At 45.9% G+C, this 14,137-nt stretch overlaps 1 protein-coding gene across 1 annotated transcript; it reads left to right on the top strand.

Moving 5' to 3' along the window:
* Positions 1–61: 61 nt before the first annotated feature.
* Positions 62–13,529, top strand: LOC309529361 (uncharacterized protein). The gene is made up of 6 exons (XM_082217389.1): positions 62–103; positions 2,427–2,931; positions 3,613–3,694; positions 6,052–6,134; positions 6,872–6,998; positions 7,423–13,529. Exons 2-6 carry the CDS (start codon positions 2,506–2,508, stop codon positions 9,762–9,764), a joined length of 3,060 nt encoding a protein of 1,019 aa, XP_082073515.1. The 5' UTR covers positions 62–103; positions 2,427–2,505; the 3' UTR covers positions 9,765–13,529.
* Positions 13,530–14,137: the final 608 nt, after the last annotated feature.

Genomic DNA, 14,137 nt, shown 5'->3' with positions numbered 1-14,137 from the left:
GCCAAGGGTTAAGAGCAGCTGAGCCGCACTCCTAGAGAGGACAGGAAAGGAGGGAAGGGGCGGGGCGGGTCTTCCGGAGGCGGCGCCCCTCTTGTCTCCTCCGGTGAGTCTCCTCTTCCCTCTCGGGGCGCCTTGGGGTCCCCGGGATGCCGGGGGGGGGGGTCCTGCTCGGCTCGAGGCCTCCGCCCCCCCCTTGGCCCAGCCGGCCAGCAGGCGGGGGGTCCGGCCCCGGGGGCGGAGGGGGAGATCCCTCCCGGGAGGGGAGCAAGTGCCTCGCTTGACAGCCGGAGGGAAACCCCTGGGAGTCAAATCAAGGCCGCCGATCAGAACAAGGAAGAGGGTGGGAAGGGGGGAGGGCGAGACCATCGCTGTCCCCTTTAAGGTAAAATAAAAAATTCCTTCCAGTAGCACCTTAAAGACCAACTTAGTTCGTTCTTGGTATGAGCTTTCGTGTGCATGCACACTTCTTCAGATACCACACGAAAGCTCATACCAAGAACTAACTTAGTTGGTCTTTAAGGTGCTACTGGAAGGATTTTTTTTTGTTTTGACTATGGCAGACCAACACGGCTGCCTATCTACCCCTTTAAGGTAAATTCCCTTATTCCGAGTAGGATTCCTCGCAAGAAAAGGGGGAAGGTCTTCCTCCTGCAGCGTCTTGTAAGAGGGAAAGGAAAGTCGCCGAGCCCAAGGTCCAAAAGAAGAAGCCTCTCCTGAAAGACAAGGGCTTCTTGCAAAACCTTGAGAAATAAGCAGGAGGCAGAAGAGAGAGAGAGAGAAAGGGAGCAGCTGGCTGAGCGCAGGCACTTCTCTCTCCTGGCTCGACGCTGCCTGGAGATCCTCAAAGCAAAAGTGGCAACAGAAAGGAACCTTAGAGGATCTTCCAGAATCTCCTGGGATTTTCCAAGGCAGATTGCTAATTCCAATGTCCATTTCATTTCGATTCCCTGCTGCATTTTGGACCGGTTCCAAGTCGTGTTCAGGGGCAGCTTCGCATAGAGGGCTTTGCTAGAATCCCCTCGGATCCAGAGCCTGGAGTCCCCTGGACAGGTCATGTCTGCCCCAAACTAGTCAGCGAGGCCACCTGAGCCTCCCAGAGATGGTGGGATGCAGGAGGGACCCCCCAGCATCTATGGCTCTGTGGGGATTATGCAATGGAAAAAGGATGTCACATAGAGGAGGGAGAAAGGTTGTTTTCTGCTGCTCCAGAGAAGCAGACACGGAGCAATGGATCCAAACTACAAGAAAGAAGATTCCACCTAAACATTAGGAAGAACTTCCTGACAGTAAGAGCTGTTTGACAGTGGAATTTGCTGCCAAGGAGTGTGGTGGAGTCTCCTACTTTGGAGGTCTTTAAGCAGAGGCTTGACAACCATATGTCAGGAGCGCTCTGATGGTGTTTCCTGCTTGGCAGGGGGTTGGACTCGATGGCCCTTGTGGTCTCTTCCAACTCTAGGATTCTATGATCATCATTGCGGTCATTATTATTACTATCCTCCCCTTCCCTGAAGTTTCCATGGCAGATGGATGTAATGGAATTCTACTCATCGATCCAGAGCAGATTCTGATGTATAGTTAGCAGAGGAAACATTAAACACATTGCAGGATTCCCGAAAAATAGACCAGAGGCCGTTGTATTTCATCCAGCAGAGCTTTACTGCTACTGAAGGCAAATGAGCCTAAGAGTCACAAATCCAATACATTCAGGATTGGCACCATGCATAAGAAATCCACTTGCAGTAGACTTAACTTAAACTTACAATAGCTTATAATAATATGTCTAAACCTTAACATTATATGCAGAATACCACACCAGAAGGGAAAGAGACAGAAAGAGTAAGGCTCCTTCTGGTCTTACTCTTATAGTCAGCATGACCTTGACAGAAGAGAGAACAGGGCCCGTCTAATCCAGCACTACTCAGCTTCTCTGAAGGAACAACCTAAACATCAGGAACCTTCTGCTTGTTTCTTTCACACAGAGAAGCTTCCAGAACCCTCTTGAACTAATTAGATTAGGACAGATCGCTACGCATCAGATCAGTACTTTCTGTGCTAATAAATGCAAACATTAAAACTATATTTAAAACAGAAAGGCCTCGCCCAGTTAGCCCTTGGGGGTTGACCAGATAATCATCCGGCCCTCAGAACAACAAGAAAGGACCCCACCCAAGTAGTATGCCTTGAGGACGTTGGATATTCCAAGTGCTAGAAAATAAGACAAAGACAGGAAAGAAATATGCCCTGAAGTGGGGGTGGGAGAGGAAGAGAGAGTACTCTTGAAGGTCCGCAGGGTAAGACCCCAACTGTGGGCTGGTGTCTAAATTATATTCAGCATAAATTACTCACTTACCCATCATCATTCTATCTTTGCTTCTTCTCCTGACCTTGTATCAATCTGATAACAGACCAATATGTTTGCTTTGTAGGATTTGCTAGCACCTCTAGATTGGACCATCAGAACTTGGCAGAAAACGAAAGGATTCCTTCGGATCTCTTGGAGGCTTCATGAGAGCCCAGATGGATGAGCAAGACTCAGCTGGCCCTGAAGCAGGAGGAGGCCCTGCCCTCCAAACTGGGAGCAGCGGGAGATTATGGGAAAACTCAGTGCAGAAGATCCTGGGTGGGGAGGACACCCTCTGCTCAGAGGTGCAGAGCCAGCAGTTGACGCAGTCCGGCTCTCAGGAGGCCAAAGGACCCCGAGAGGCTTGCGGCCGACTCCACCACCTTGACTGTCGGTGGCTGAAGCCAGAAAGTCATACGAAAGCTCAGATGCTGGACCTGGTGATCTTGGAGCAGTTCCTGGCTGTCCTTCCGCTGGAGATGGAGAGCTGGGTGAGGGAATGTGGAGCAGAGACCAGTTCCCAGGCTGTAGCCCTGGCCGAAGGTTTCCTCCTGAGTCAGGCAGAGGAGAGAAAGCAGGCAGAGCAGCAGGTGAGAGAGACTTTCCTCTGGAAACTCCCAAGGGGCTCAGAATGTTATAAGCCAAAAATAGCTTATCTCCTGAGTTTATGCCAATAAAAACTCAGAAACATGAGGAGTCCAACGTTTATTGCAAAGCAATCGGTTACAGTCGGTTTGTTCTGCAAAACTGCAACCCCGCCCAGTGGTCCAGGTGGTAGTATTGATAACATTTCAAACAAAGCTTTTCAATTTTCACCAATCATATACATCATTACCTCATTTCTTGTTTTACACATGCGCAATAAGCTCTGGCAATTTATGCTGATTCAGGTTTGATTCTCAAACTGTACACATGCTATGCACATGTTGGGAACCTGTGTTACGTGCAGCCATTTGCACCATGTAACAACTTGAGCTGTATCTTTGTAATTCACATATTAGCTGTATTCCTGCCCCAAATGGAGGGTGGCAACTTGCAAAGCCATCAGTTTCATCTCTATTAGAAGCACAATCAAAGAATTCACACATAACATTTATTGTGGCTTTTTGGGCCACCACCACAAGAATATGAAGGCAAATCTCCCAAAATGCCTTTCTAATGGCTCACCCACTTTTGGGAAGCAAGGGATGAGATCTGCTCCCCCAAATGGTTTGCTTTGGCCATTCCCTAGTCTCCCCATTCTCTGTTTTGAATCCTTGTTGCTCTTTCAGCGGACGGATCCATTTGCAGAAATGGGCCTGGATTCCTGTGAGGCAGAGAAGACTCCGTTGGATGCCAGAGGGAGGCCGCTGGGTAAGGAGGAAGGAGTTTTTCCTCATTCTCTGGATTTTGAATCTAATCTGTGGGTTCTGTTCATCCTCCCCTGCCAGCAAACAGTTACCTGGCAACAGCTCCTGATTGGCCAGAGCTCCAAGGAGGCAGTTGGAGTGGGGGGAGAGTCATGGTGTGGGAGAGTCATGGCGTCTGAGGGGATTCTGTGCGGAGAGTTCCTTCTGACCGGGGTCAAGACGAGGATAGGCGAGAACTCTCAAGAGATGCTCTCCGGTTCCGAATGGCAGAACCCTGTAGAAATAGACAAGACACAGCCCCACACGGGGCTGACAGGGAAAAGGGTCTTCAGAGGGAATCCTCTGACAGGAAAGGGCAGGAGGGATTCCAAGGCCAAGGAGGATTTGGGGGTCTGTAGGGAAACCGTCCAGCGGAAAACCAGTTGAACTATGGGAGATGTCTTGTAGCGTTCCCAAAGCAAGGAAGGATTGGACTCTGATTAATAAAATACACACGAGGCTTGACCAGTAAGACTTTGGGAGGGGTGTCTATAATAATTCCCTCTCCACCCCTCGGCCCAGGTCGTTTTATTCACAAAAGAACTTTTTGCACAGTGTTCGTAAGAACCAATCAGATTTCCTCTGAGCATTTAAAAAAAAAACACCACGTGGGAGAAAGTCAGATCAGAAGAAATCCTGTTAACTACAAAGACTACTCTGAGCATGCAGACATATCTGAGAGTAAATAAAACAGGACTAGAGGAATGGATTTAGGAAACTCTGGAGGTCATAAACAAGCAGTAAACAGGAGAGGAAGGCTGGGTAGTATTTACCATCTCCTGGAAGTATTTACCATCTTCTTGTGAACCCTCTTCCTGTCCCTTAAGATCTATCTAAAGATTAAACTAACCTCTTTTTATGTGCTGAGGATGCCCAGTGAAGCAACTGGCCTGTGTGTAGAATGCTTATAGAGAAATAGGACAGAGACGCAGAGGCGTGGATTGAGCAGAAATCAGATCAAAATGGCTCAAGCCCAATCAACGCAAGGCTTTCATTGCTGACACAAGTGGCTTGCTCCATATTTTTTATAATTCCTCATAGCAGTCCCACCTGATCACTACAATGTATAAAAGAAAGCCTGAGCAGCATACAGCCGACGTTTTACTAAAAAGCAACAGCACTGTGCCGTGGTGAAGAACCACACGGTTTGCTCCATTTCTGTGGAAGAAGAAGAACCCAAACCCCTTGTTTACATCCGTTATAATGAAGTCTGTTTGCAACCTGTTTCCCCCCAAGAAAACCCCTCTGAGGCTCCCGATTCCTTCTCCATTGGGGATTTCACCTGAGGGGGGGAAACCGGGCTGGCGCAGCGGCGCCAGGGAGAGAGAGGGCCGTTGCACTGCTGCATATGAATTGGTGGCAACGCCGTGATGCAAAGTTAAAACCCACATAAAAAGCTGCCCACAGACACAGAACAACCAGCTTAATCAAGCAGTGAGGTTATTTTATTAAAAGAAAGAAAATTTCCTGTCAGAAAAGGGCCAGCAAGCACCAAGCCAAAGAGACTCGGGATGACCCAGGGCAGGGAGCTGGCGCACCTGAGGAGAATCCTAATACTGAATTAGAAATGATGGGGCTAAGATTAGAATTGGCCATAGTTGAAGCAGAGAAAGAAAGACTTAAAGTTGAAACAGGGAAAGAAAAGGAAAAGGCAAATTAGCAGCTGAACAGGCCAGAATTACAGCTGACAGCGCAGATGCAGGCTGAGAGAAATATGGCAGAGAGAGAGAGAGCAGATTAGCGCATGAGGAAAAAGAGAGAGAAATAAATGCCAGATTAGCCCAAGAAGAAGGAGAAAGGGAGGCCAAGATGGACCATGAAAAAGACATGTTTCTTTTGAAAATGGAGGAAAGGAAGCTGAGAGCAGAACTGCCACATCCATTGGTGGGGCGTGGAGATTTTACCTCAGCTAATTCCAGAGATTTCCTAAGTATGTCCAAGGCGGTGGAGGACAGGCATTCCTGTTTGGTTAGTCCTGCATTCCTGAGGAAAACTTTCTTTACGCCACAGATATGTGGAACATTGAGGGAAATATACTCAGATTTAAGAGAAGATGAAGCCTCTGATGACCTCACATTCAAAGAAAGAGAAAAAGGGCGCTTTGGTTTAACTGCAGTGCAAAGTAGAAAAGCCTTTTGTGATATTGAAAGAAAAGCAGGAGAGACTTCTGCCCAGCAGGGTAGACATATTGAGAAAGCTCTGGGCAGATGGGTGGAAGGAAGGAAAATGGAAACTGTTGATGAGCTTCTCTGTCGCCTGAAATGCGCTGCTGAAGAGAGACGCAGGAGCTGATGGCTTCCCTTTGACTTTGGTCTCTCGCAGGTGGAAGACGGATGCCCCCCAGACCTCCTCATCCATCTTTTCATGAGAACGGAGGAGAAGCAGCAGCTGTGGAAACAGATCTGGTATGGGGAAAGAGCTTTGTGGGGAAAGAGTCAGAGGAGTGGGGCAGCCAGGGAGCCTCTGGGCCGGAAAGAATTTCTCCTCCTCTTGGCTTCTGTCATAGCCTCTGTCCTGAACAAAGATGGACAATGCCATTCAGGAAGGTTTATGTGCTGACAGGAATGAACAGCCATCTCTCCTTAACTGGGCTTCGGAATGTCACTTTTATTACTATGATTTATCAGTAGCTGCAGTTATATTTCTATATTGATCGTTAGATGCCAAAATCTAATCAGGCTTTTAAGCAGTTGAGAAGCCATAGCAAACAGTGGCCGGGATTCACCTCAGCAGCCCCATCAGCTGAAGAAGGGGAATCCCCTCCTCCCCCTCTTTGTGCCCCCATGAGCCCCTTGAAGTTGGCTGTAGGGCAGAAGGAGGGTCCCATCGCCCCCCAAGCATCGCACAGCGGGAGTAGAGAAGGGATCTTTCTGTCTGGCAGACAGGAATACTTCAAGAGACAGAATGATTTGAAGAACACCATGCGGAGTTCCACCCATTCACACAAAGATTAATACCCATCATTAGAATGCACAGTAAAATAAATCATTGAAATGCTAAAACAGGCATCCAGACCTAAAACGTGCAGCCAAATAATCGCATGAAAAGAACACAACAAGGAATGGGCAGAAAACAACTGAGCAATGTATAGTGGATAATCTTTGTGCTGTCTCAGAAGAGGACCTTTTTCCTTTTCCTTCAGGGTCCTCTGTGCTTTGAAGATGTCGCTGTGTATTTCACAGAGGAGGAGTGGGCGTTGCTGGATCCTGACCAGAGAGCTCTGCATAAGGACGTCATGGAGGAGAATCGTAGGATTGTGGACTCTCTCAGTAAGGATTCCTGCTGGACTATAATATATGTTTTGAAATACACACACACACCCATACCCACACACCCCTACCTCCACCTGTGAGAATCCTGCAATATTTTGATGGCGCTTGACAGCATCTGGGATTCTCCTTCCCCCATCTCACCTTGAATCTACTGTTCTGTCTGCAAATATTCTTGCCCCACATATGCCTTTTTAAACCATGACCAGGCTGCTCTGAGCTGCCCAGACCTTCTGGAATGTAACTTTCTGTGTGTTGGCAGAAGAAGTAGTAGTCAACAAAGGCAGTGAACCCTGTAGTAAGGCCTCAGATCTAGCTCCCTTCAGTTCTTCATACATCACAAACATTCATTAGCAGTGTTCCATCATTTGAATAATTTGAGTCTCCATTTCTCGCTGATGGTCTGTTTCTCTCTTTGATGCAGGTGCTGATGGATTGGAAATTATGAACAAGGGAGGTCATGACAACATTCACAGAGTGGGGAAGCTGTATAAATATTTAGAATGTGGAGAGAGCTATATTCAGAGCTCCTATTCCACTTCCCATAATATAAATCCAATTGGAAAGAATCTATATCAGTGCTTAAAAGATGATAGGACGTTTCGTCAGAAGAAATGTCTCTCTTTCCATCCAAGATCTCAGAGCAGGGAGAAACCACATCATTGCTTTGAATGTGGAAAGAGCTTCAGCCAAAGAGCTAAGCTCATTACGCATCAAAGAATTCATACAGGGGAGAAACCATTTCAGTGCTTGGAATGTGGAAAGAGCTTCAGCCAGAGGGGTCATCTCACTTCCCATCAAACAATTCATACCGGGGTGAAACCATATATGTGCATGAAATGTGGAAAGACTTTCAGTCGGGAGGATAGTCTCACTTCACACCAAACAATTCACAGTGAGGAGAGACCATATCAGTGCTTAGGGTGTGGAAAGAGCTTCAAATGGAAGAAAAGTCTCACTTTACATGAAAGATTTCACAGAGGGGAGGGACCATATAAGTCCTTGGAATATGGAAGTAGCTTCAGTCAGAATAGTAGTCTCACTTCACATCAAAGAATTAACATTGAGGAGAGACCATATCAGTGCTTGGAATGTGGAAAGAGCTTCAGTCACAGGGCTGTTCTGAAGACCCATCAAAAAATTCACACAGGAGATAAATTGTATCAGTGCTTGGAATGTGGAAAGAGCTTCAGTTACAAGCACGTACTCACAGCCCATCAAAGAATTCATACAGGGGAGAAACCATATCAGTGCATGGAATGTGGAAGGAGCTTCAGTCGAAAGGACCATCTCACTTCCCACCAAATAACTCACAGTGGAAAGAAACCCCATCACTGCTTGGAATGTGGAAAGAACTTCAGTCACAGACATGTGCTCACAGCCCATCAAAGAATTCATACAGGGGAGAAACCGTATCAGTGCATGGAATGTGGAAAGAGCTTCAGTCACAGACATGTGCTCACAGCCCATCAAATAATTCATACAGGGGAGAAACCATATAACTGCTTGGAATGTGGAAGGAGCTTCAGGAATAGGGCCGATCTCAATTACCATCAAATAAGTCACAGTGGAGGGGAAACCCATAAGTGCTTGGAATGTGGAAAGAGCTTCAGTCAGAGAGCTAAACTCATGGCTCATCAGAGAATTCATACAGGAGAGAAACCATATCAGTGCGTGGAATGTGGAAAGCGCTTCAGGAATAGGACCCATCTCACTTCCCATCAAAGAACTCACAGCGGGGAGAAACCCCATAAGTGCATGGAATGCGGAAAAATCTTCCTGCAGAGGGATCAGCTAAAGGCTCATCAGAGAATTCATACAGGGGAGAAACCATATCAGTGCTTGGAATGCGGAAGGAGCTTCAGTAGGAAGGACCATCTCACTTCCCACCAAATAACGCACAGTGGGAAGAAACCCCATCACTGCTTGGAATGTGGAAAGAACTTCAGTCACAGGGCTGTGCTCAAGGCCCATCAAAGAATTCACAGAGGTGAGAAACCATATCAGTGTTCAGAATGTGGGAAGAGCTTCGGCAAGAAGGCTGTGCTCACAGCCCATCAAAGAATTCATATAGGGGAGAAACCACACCAGTGTTCTGAATGTGGAAAATGCTTCAGTCAGAAGGTCCACCTCACTTCCCATCAAAGAACTCATACAGGGGTGAAACCATATCTCTGCATGAAATGTGGAAAGCCTTTCAGTCGGAAGGATAGTCTCACTTTACATGAAAGAATTCACAGAAAAGAAGAGCCATATAAAACCTTCAAATGTGTAAGGGACTTCATTAAGGGATCCCAGTTCACTTCCCATCAAATAACACACAGTGGTGAGAAAGCATACCAGTGTTTGGAATGTGGGAAGAACTTCAAATGGAAGAATAGTCTCACTTTACATCAAACAATTCACAGTGAAGAGAGACCGTATCAGTGCTTGGAATGTGAGAAGAGCTTCAAATTGAAGAAAAGTCTCACTTTACATCAAATTCTTCACAGTCAGGAGAGACCATTTCAGTGCTTGGAATGTGGAAAATGCTTCAGTCGTAAGGCATATCTCACTTCCCATCAAACAATTCACCGTGAGGAGAGACCATATCAGTGCTTGGAATGTGGAAAGAGCTTCAAATGGAAGAAAAGTTTCACATTCCATCAAAGAATTCATACAGGGGAGAAACCATATCAGTGCTTGGAATGTGGAAAGAGCTTCATGCAGAGGTCTAAGATGACAATCCATCAAAGAACTCACAGCAAGGAGAATCATAGCATTTGAAGATGGCTGACACATCTCCTCTTAATCTCCTCTTTTTGGGACAAAACATATCCAGCTCAGAACTCTGGGTATAGGGTGGTGTATCATTTTGGTCTCCTTCATCTGCACGTGTTCCAGCTTGACAATATCCTCCTTTTATTGTGGCGTCCAGAACTGGACCCTGTACTCCAGGTGTGTTCTGACCAAGGCAGAAGGGAGCAGTAATCTTACTTCCGATGATCAGGACACCAGATGTCTGTTGATGCAGCCTAAAATAACATTAGCTTATTTTACTGCTGCCTCACATTGTTAACTCGTGTTAATCTTGTGGTGTACTACGATCCCTAGGTCCTTTTCACATGTACGGCTGGCAAGTCTAGGGTTCATCATAGGAATCAAGGAATTGCAGAGTGCTGAGGGAGCACAAGAGTCATTGTTCAACCCTCTCGCAATGCAGGAATCTCAAGTAAAGCATCCATGACAAATGGCCATCCAAGCTCTGCTGAAAACTTCCAATGAAGGAGAGTCCACCACCTCCTGAGGGAGACGGTTCCACTGTCGACAGCTCTAACTGTCAGAAGGTTCTTCTTGATGCATAGTCAGAATCTCCTTTCCTGTAACTTGAAGCCATTGATTTGAGTCCTACTCTCCAGAGCAGGAGAAAACAAGCCTGCTCCCTGGAGCAGCCCTTGAGATATCTGAAGTTGGCAGTTGTATCTCCTCTCAGTCTCCTCTTTCCCAGGCTAAATACCCCCAGCTCCCTCAACAGTGGTTCCATGTGGTGGGTGAGTTTCTTGTTATTTTTCAGAAAGGTTAAGAATAACTCTGCAGCTGGATTAGCCCATTGTTCCACCCAAAGGCTATTCTTTTCTTAAAAAGAAATACAACACCAGCCCTGCCATGAGACAAGGTGCCCTACGTCTTGCCTCAGGCAGTGGCTTTGGGTATAGCAGCACACAGCCCCTACAACCCGAGTGTCTCTGCCCAGTGAAGCCCTTCCATGACAGAGGAAGCTGGCTGAAGTCTTGTCCAGATTTTGCCTGTCCAGCAGTGGCAAGCAGCTTGGACCCATCAGGGCCTGGGAGAGGAAGAGAACCGAGAAGATGCCATAGCTCCTGCTACAGCTGAAGGTGAAGAAGAGACAAGAGAGCAGACCCAACGCCTCTCTCCTGTGCCCAAGAGGCTTTTGCTGCAATGCAGAGGAGGCCACGAAGGCTGCTCATTGGGGAAGGGGAGCCCAAAGCAGAACCCCTGTTCCTTCTCACTGCAACATGCTGACCTTCCCTTTGTCTGCCTCATTTCCTGGCCTAAGAGCATGCGTGGCCAAACTTGGCCCTCCAGATGTTGTTGGCCTACAACTCCCATCATCCCTAGCTAACAGGAGCAGTGTTCAGGGATAGTGGGAATTGTAGTCCCAAAATATCTGGAGGGCCGAGTTTGGCCATGCCTGCCTAAGAGGCGAGAGGTTTCAACACCAAGTGGTAAGAATTTCTACAAACCTGTTTGCTTTTCTCCTCTATTTGGCAAAAGGTTGTAGTTCAGCAGCAGGGCAGTTGCTTGGAATGCAGAAGGGCTTGAGTTCAATCCCCTTCTGGAGAGCTGCTGCCAGTCAGGGTAGACCAGTGCTGGCCAAACTTGTCCAATTCTACATATGCTTTTGCTGCTACTTCTTTGAAACGTGTTCATGGGATGTCCTTTTATTTCATCGTATCAAAGAACATCTTCAAAGTTGGTTACATCATAGACAATTACAGGATATATTTAAGGAGAATAACAAAAAAGGCTTCTCATATTTGGCTTCCAGTTTCCAAAAGGAAGTGATAGAAGAAAACACAAAATTATTAAAAAAGGCATATAACATCCTTTTGGAATGGGAGACCAAAGATGAAGAAGTAAAATCAGTAATGATTAAATGGGTGCAAGATGTACGACATAATATACAATTTCACGAATGATAAAATTGTAGAAAATAAATTTGAAATTTACAGATTGCATATTATTGAGAGAGAATTATATGAAAATGATGTACAGATGGTATTTAGCACCAGTTAAATTGGCAAAAATGTATAAAAACGAAAAGAAAAAGTGTTGGAGATGTGAAACAGAAGGTACGTTCTATCATATGTGGTGGGATTGTAAGAAGGTAAAATCCTACTGGGAAATGATATACAATGAATTGAAGAAAATGTTAAAAATAACTTTTGTAAAAAAACCAGAAGCCTTTTTATTAGGTATGTTAGGTCAAGACATACCAAAAGAAATGAGGACTTTATGTATGCCAGCAAGAATGTTGATTGCACAAAATTGGAAGACTGGAGAAATACCAACTAAAGAACAATGACAGGAGAAGTTGATGAACTATGCAGAACGGGCAAAAATGACAGAAAGACTAAGAGAAAAAGACAACAGAGACTTTGAACAAGATTGGGAACCATTCATAATATATTTGCAGAAACAAAGAAAGGCAATAGACTTGATGGCAGGATTTAAATAAACATCCACATTATTAGCATGTTTGGAAGATAGTGAAATATGATGATGTATTTAATTTTAATTTTATGCTTTTAAGGTTTGATGTTATGTTATTAATAACTTTTTCTGTTGAGAGATAGCAAAGTGGGTGAAAATAGAAACAAACCAGAAACGCAAGTTGAGGGAAGTCTTGGAGGGGAGGGAGGAATATATAGGAAATGTTAAGAATTTGAGGTGTATGTAATGAATGAAAATGGAAAATGAATAAAAAAATTAAAGAGAGAAACACATGTTCATGGGATGTCCAAAGCTTGCACATTTTTGGAGGAAAGTATTAAGGTGCATAAGAACTACATACGAACTTTATATGCATTGACAACGGGTTAATGTAAATGTACTCTTTGCATCCTTCCTTCTGCTAAACAACTGAGATTGATTCATTGGAAAGATAATGCCATGGTCCCCTTTGAACGATGGATACAAGATAGGACTACTCTTGCAACATAGGAGTGTAGATTGTGGAGAAATAGAATACATTTTTTTAAAAAAATGATTTGTTAATACAGTGGTAACTCAGGTGAAGTACTTAATTCGTTCCGGAGGTCCGTACTTAACCTGAAACTGTTCTTAACCTGAAGCACCACTTTAGCTAAGGGGGGCCTCCTGCTGTTGCCGCGCCGCCGGATCCCAATTTCTGTTCTCATCCTGAAGCAATGTTCTTAACCTGAAGCACGATTTCTGGGTTAGTGGAGTCTGTAACCTGAAGCGTATGTAACCTGAGGTACCACTGTCATATTTTACTCGTCACTATATCGTACTACTTATATACCTACATATTGTATTGTATCACAGTTTCAAGTAGTTTCCTTTGGTTTGAGCTTTCTCCATCTTTTTCACTTCATTTCTCTTCTGAAAACTGACAACAAAATAGAAATTTTAAGAGAAAAAGAGAGGTTGAATGGTGCATTTCCTTTGGGGGGGGGGTTTCCCGTGGGAGTGGGAAGAGGTTCATAAAAGAGAAAAGTGCCACTCCTGATGCAGCCCATGTGGAAGGCGTTGAGGCGTTGCTCCTGGTGGGTGCAAGTGGCCCAGATCTGGGAGAATGGCCAGAGCGCGGAAGAGGCTGGAGAACCTTCCTCCAGGAGAATAACGGGACAGGCAGGCAGCCTTGGACTCCTGGAACAACCGCACTGTTGTCCTTGCAGTTAAAAGAACTGCACCCTCTGGGGAGAGAGAGACTTTGTGTTGAGACCTTGCATTGGACTGGTTGCCTGTTTGCTCATTAAATGAATTAAAGACTCGTCCTCCTCCATCTCTATGAGATGTGGTTATTTCATTCTGGGGGTCCGAGGGGGAACCTTCTGCAGTGTAGAAACACTACCAACCAGATCCTTGGGTTCCCCTCGGCTATGGACCCCCTCCCAGAGGATGCAGGGCTTCCCCCAGCCAGCCATCCCTTTGGTGAGCCAGTCTACCTGCAGGAGATTCTGCAGTCCCCCTCCAGGCATGTGGCCCTTTCTGCCCGAGCCGGTTCAAGGTATGGTGGGCTCACGTTCAAGGTATGGAGTCACACTTCTCTGAAGTCTCTCAGGCCCACTCACCTCACAGAGTGTGCGTTGTGGGGGAGGAAGGAAAAGGAGATTGTGAGCTGCTTTGAGACTCCTTCGGGGAGCGATAAAGCGGAATATCAAATCCAAACTCTTCTTGGGACTGGCGGTGAAATATACTCGGAGTCGAGAGTGGATGTCATTCTCTTTATTCAGCTCATAGTGGTGAGGAGGAAAGTTCTCCCACAATATCTGCTTTATATACATTATTTACACAATGGGCTGCATGCGATTGGCTAATTCTGGGATTCTCCTGTGGACCAATCAGTTTGTGGATTCACTTCCACCTGGAGCTCGATTGGGTGGCTCCTGCGG

The sequence above is a fragment of the Podarcis vaucheri genome (genome assembly GCF_965113315.1).
Source record: "Podarcis vaucheri genome assembly, chromosome: 3".
NCBI lineage: Eukaryota > Metazoa > Chordata > Lepidosauria > Squamata > Lacertidae > Podarcis > Podarcis vaucheri.
Note: the sequence above shows the minus strand (reverse complement) of the source record. Positions and strands in the feature narration are given on the sequence as shown.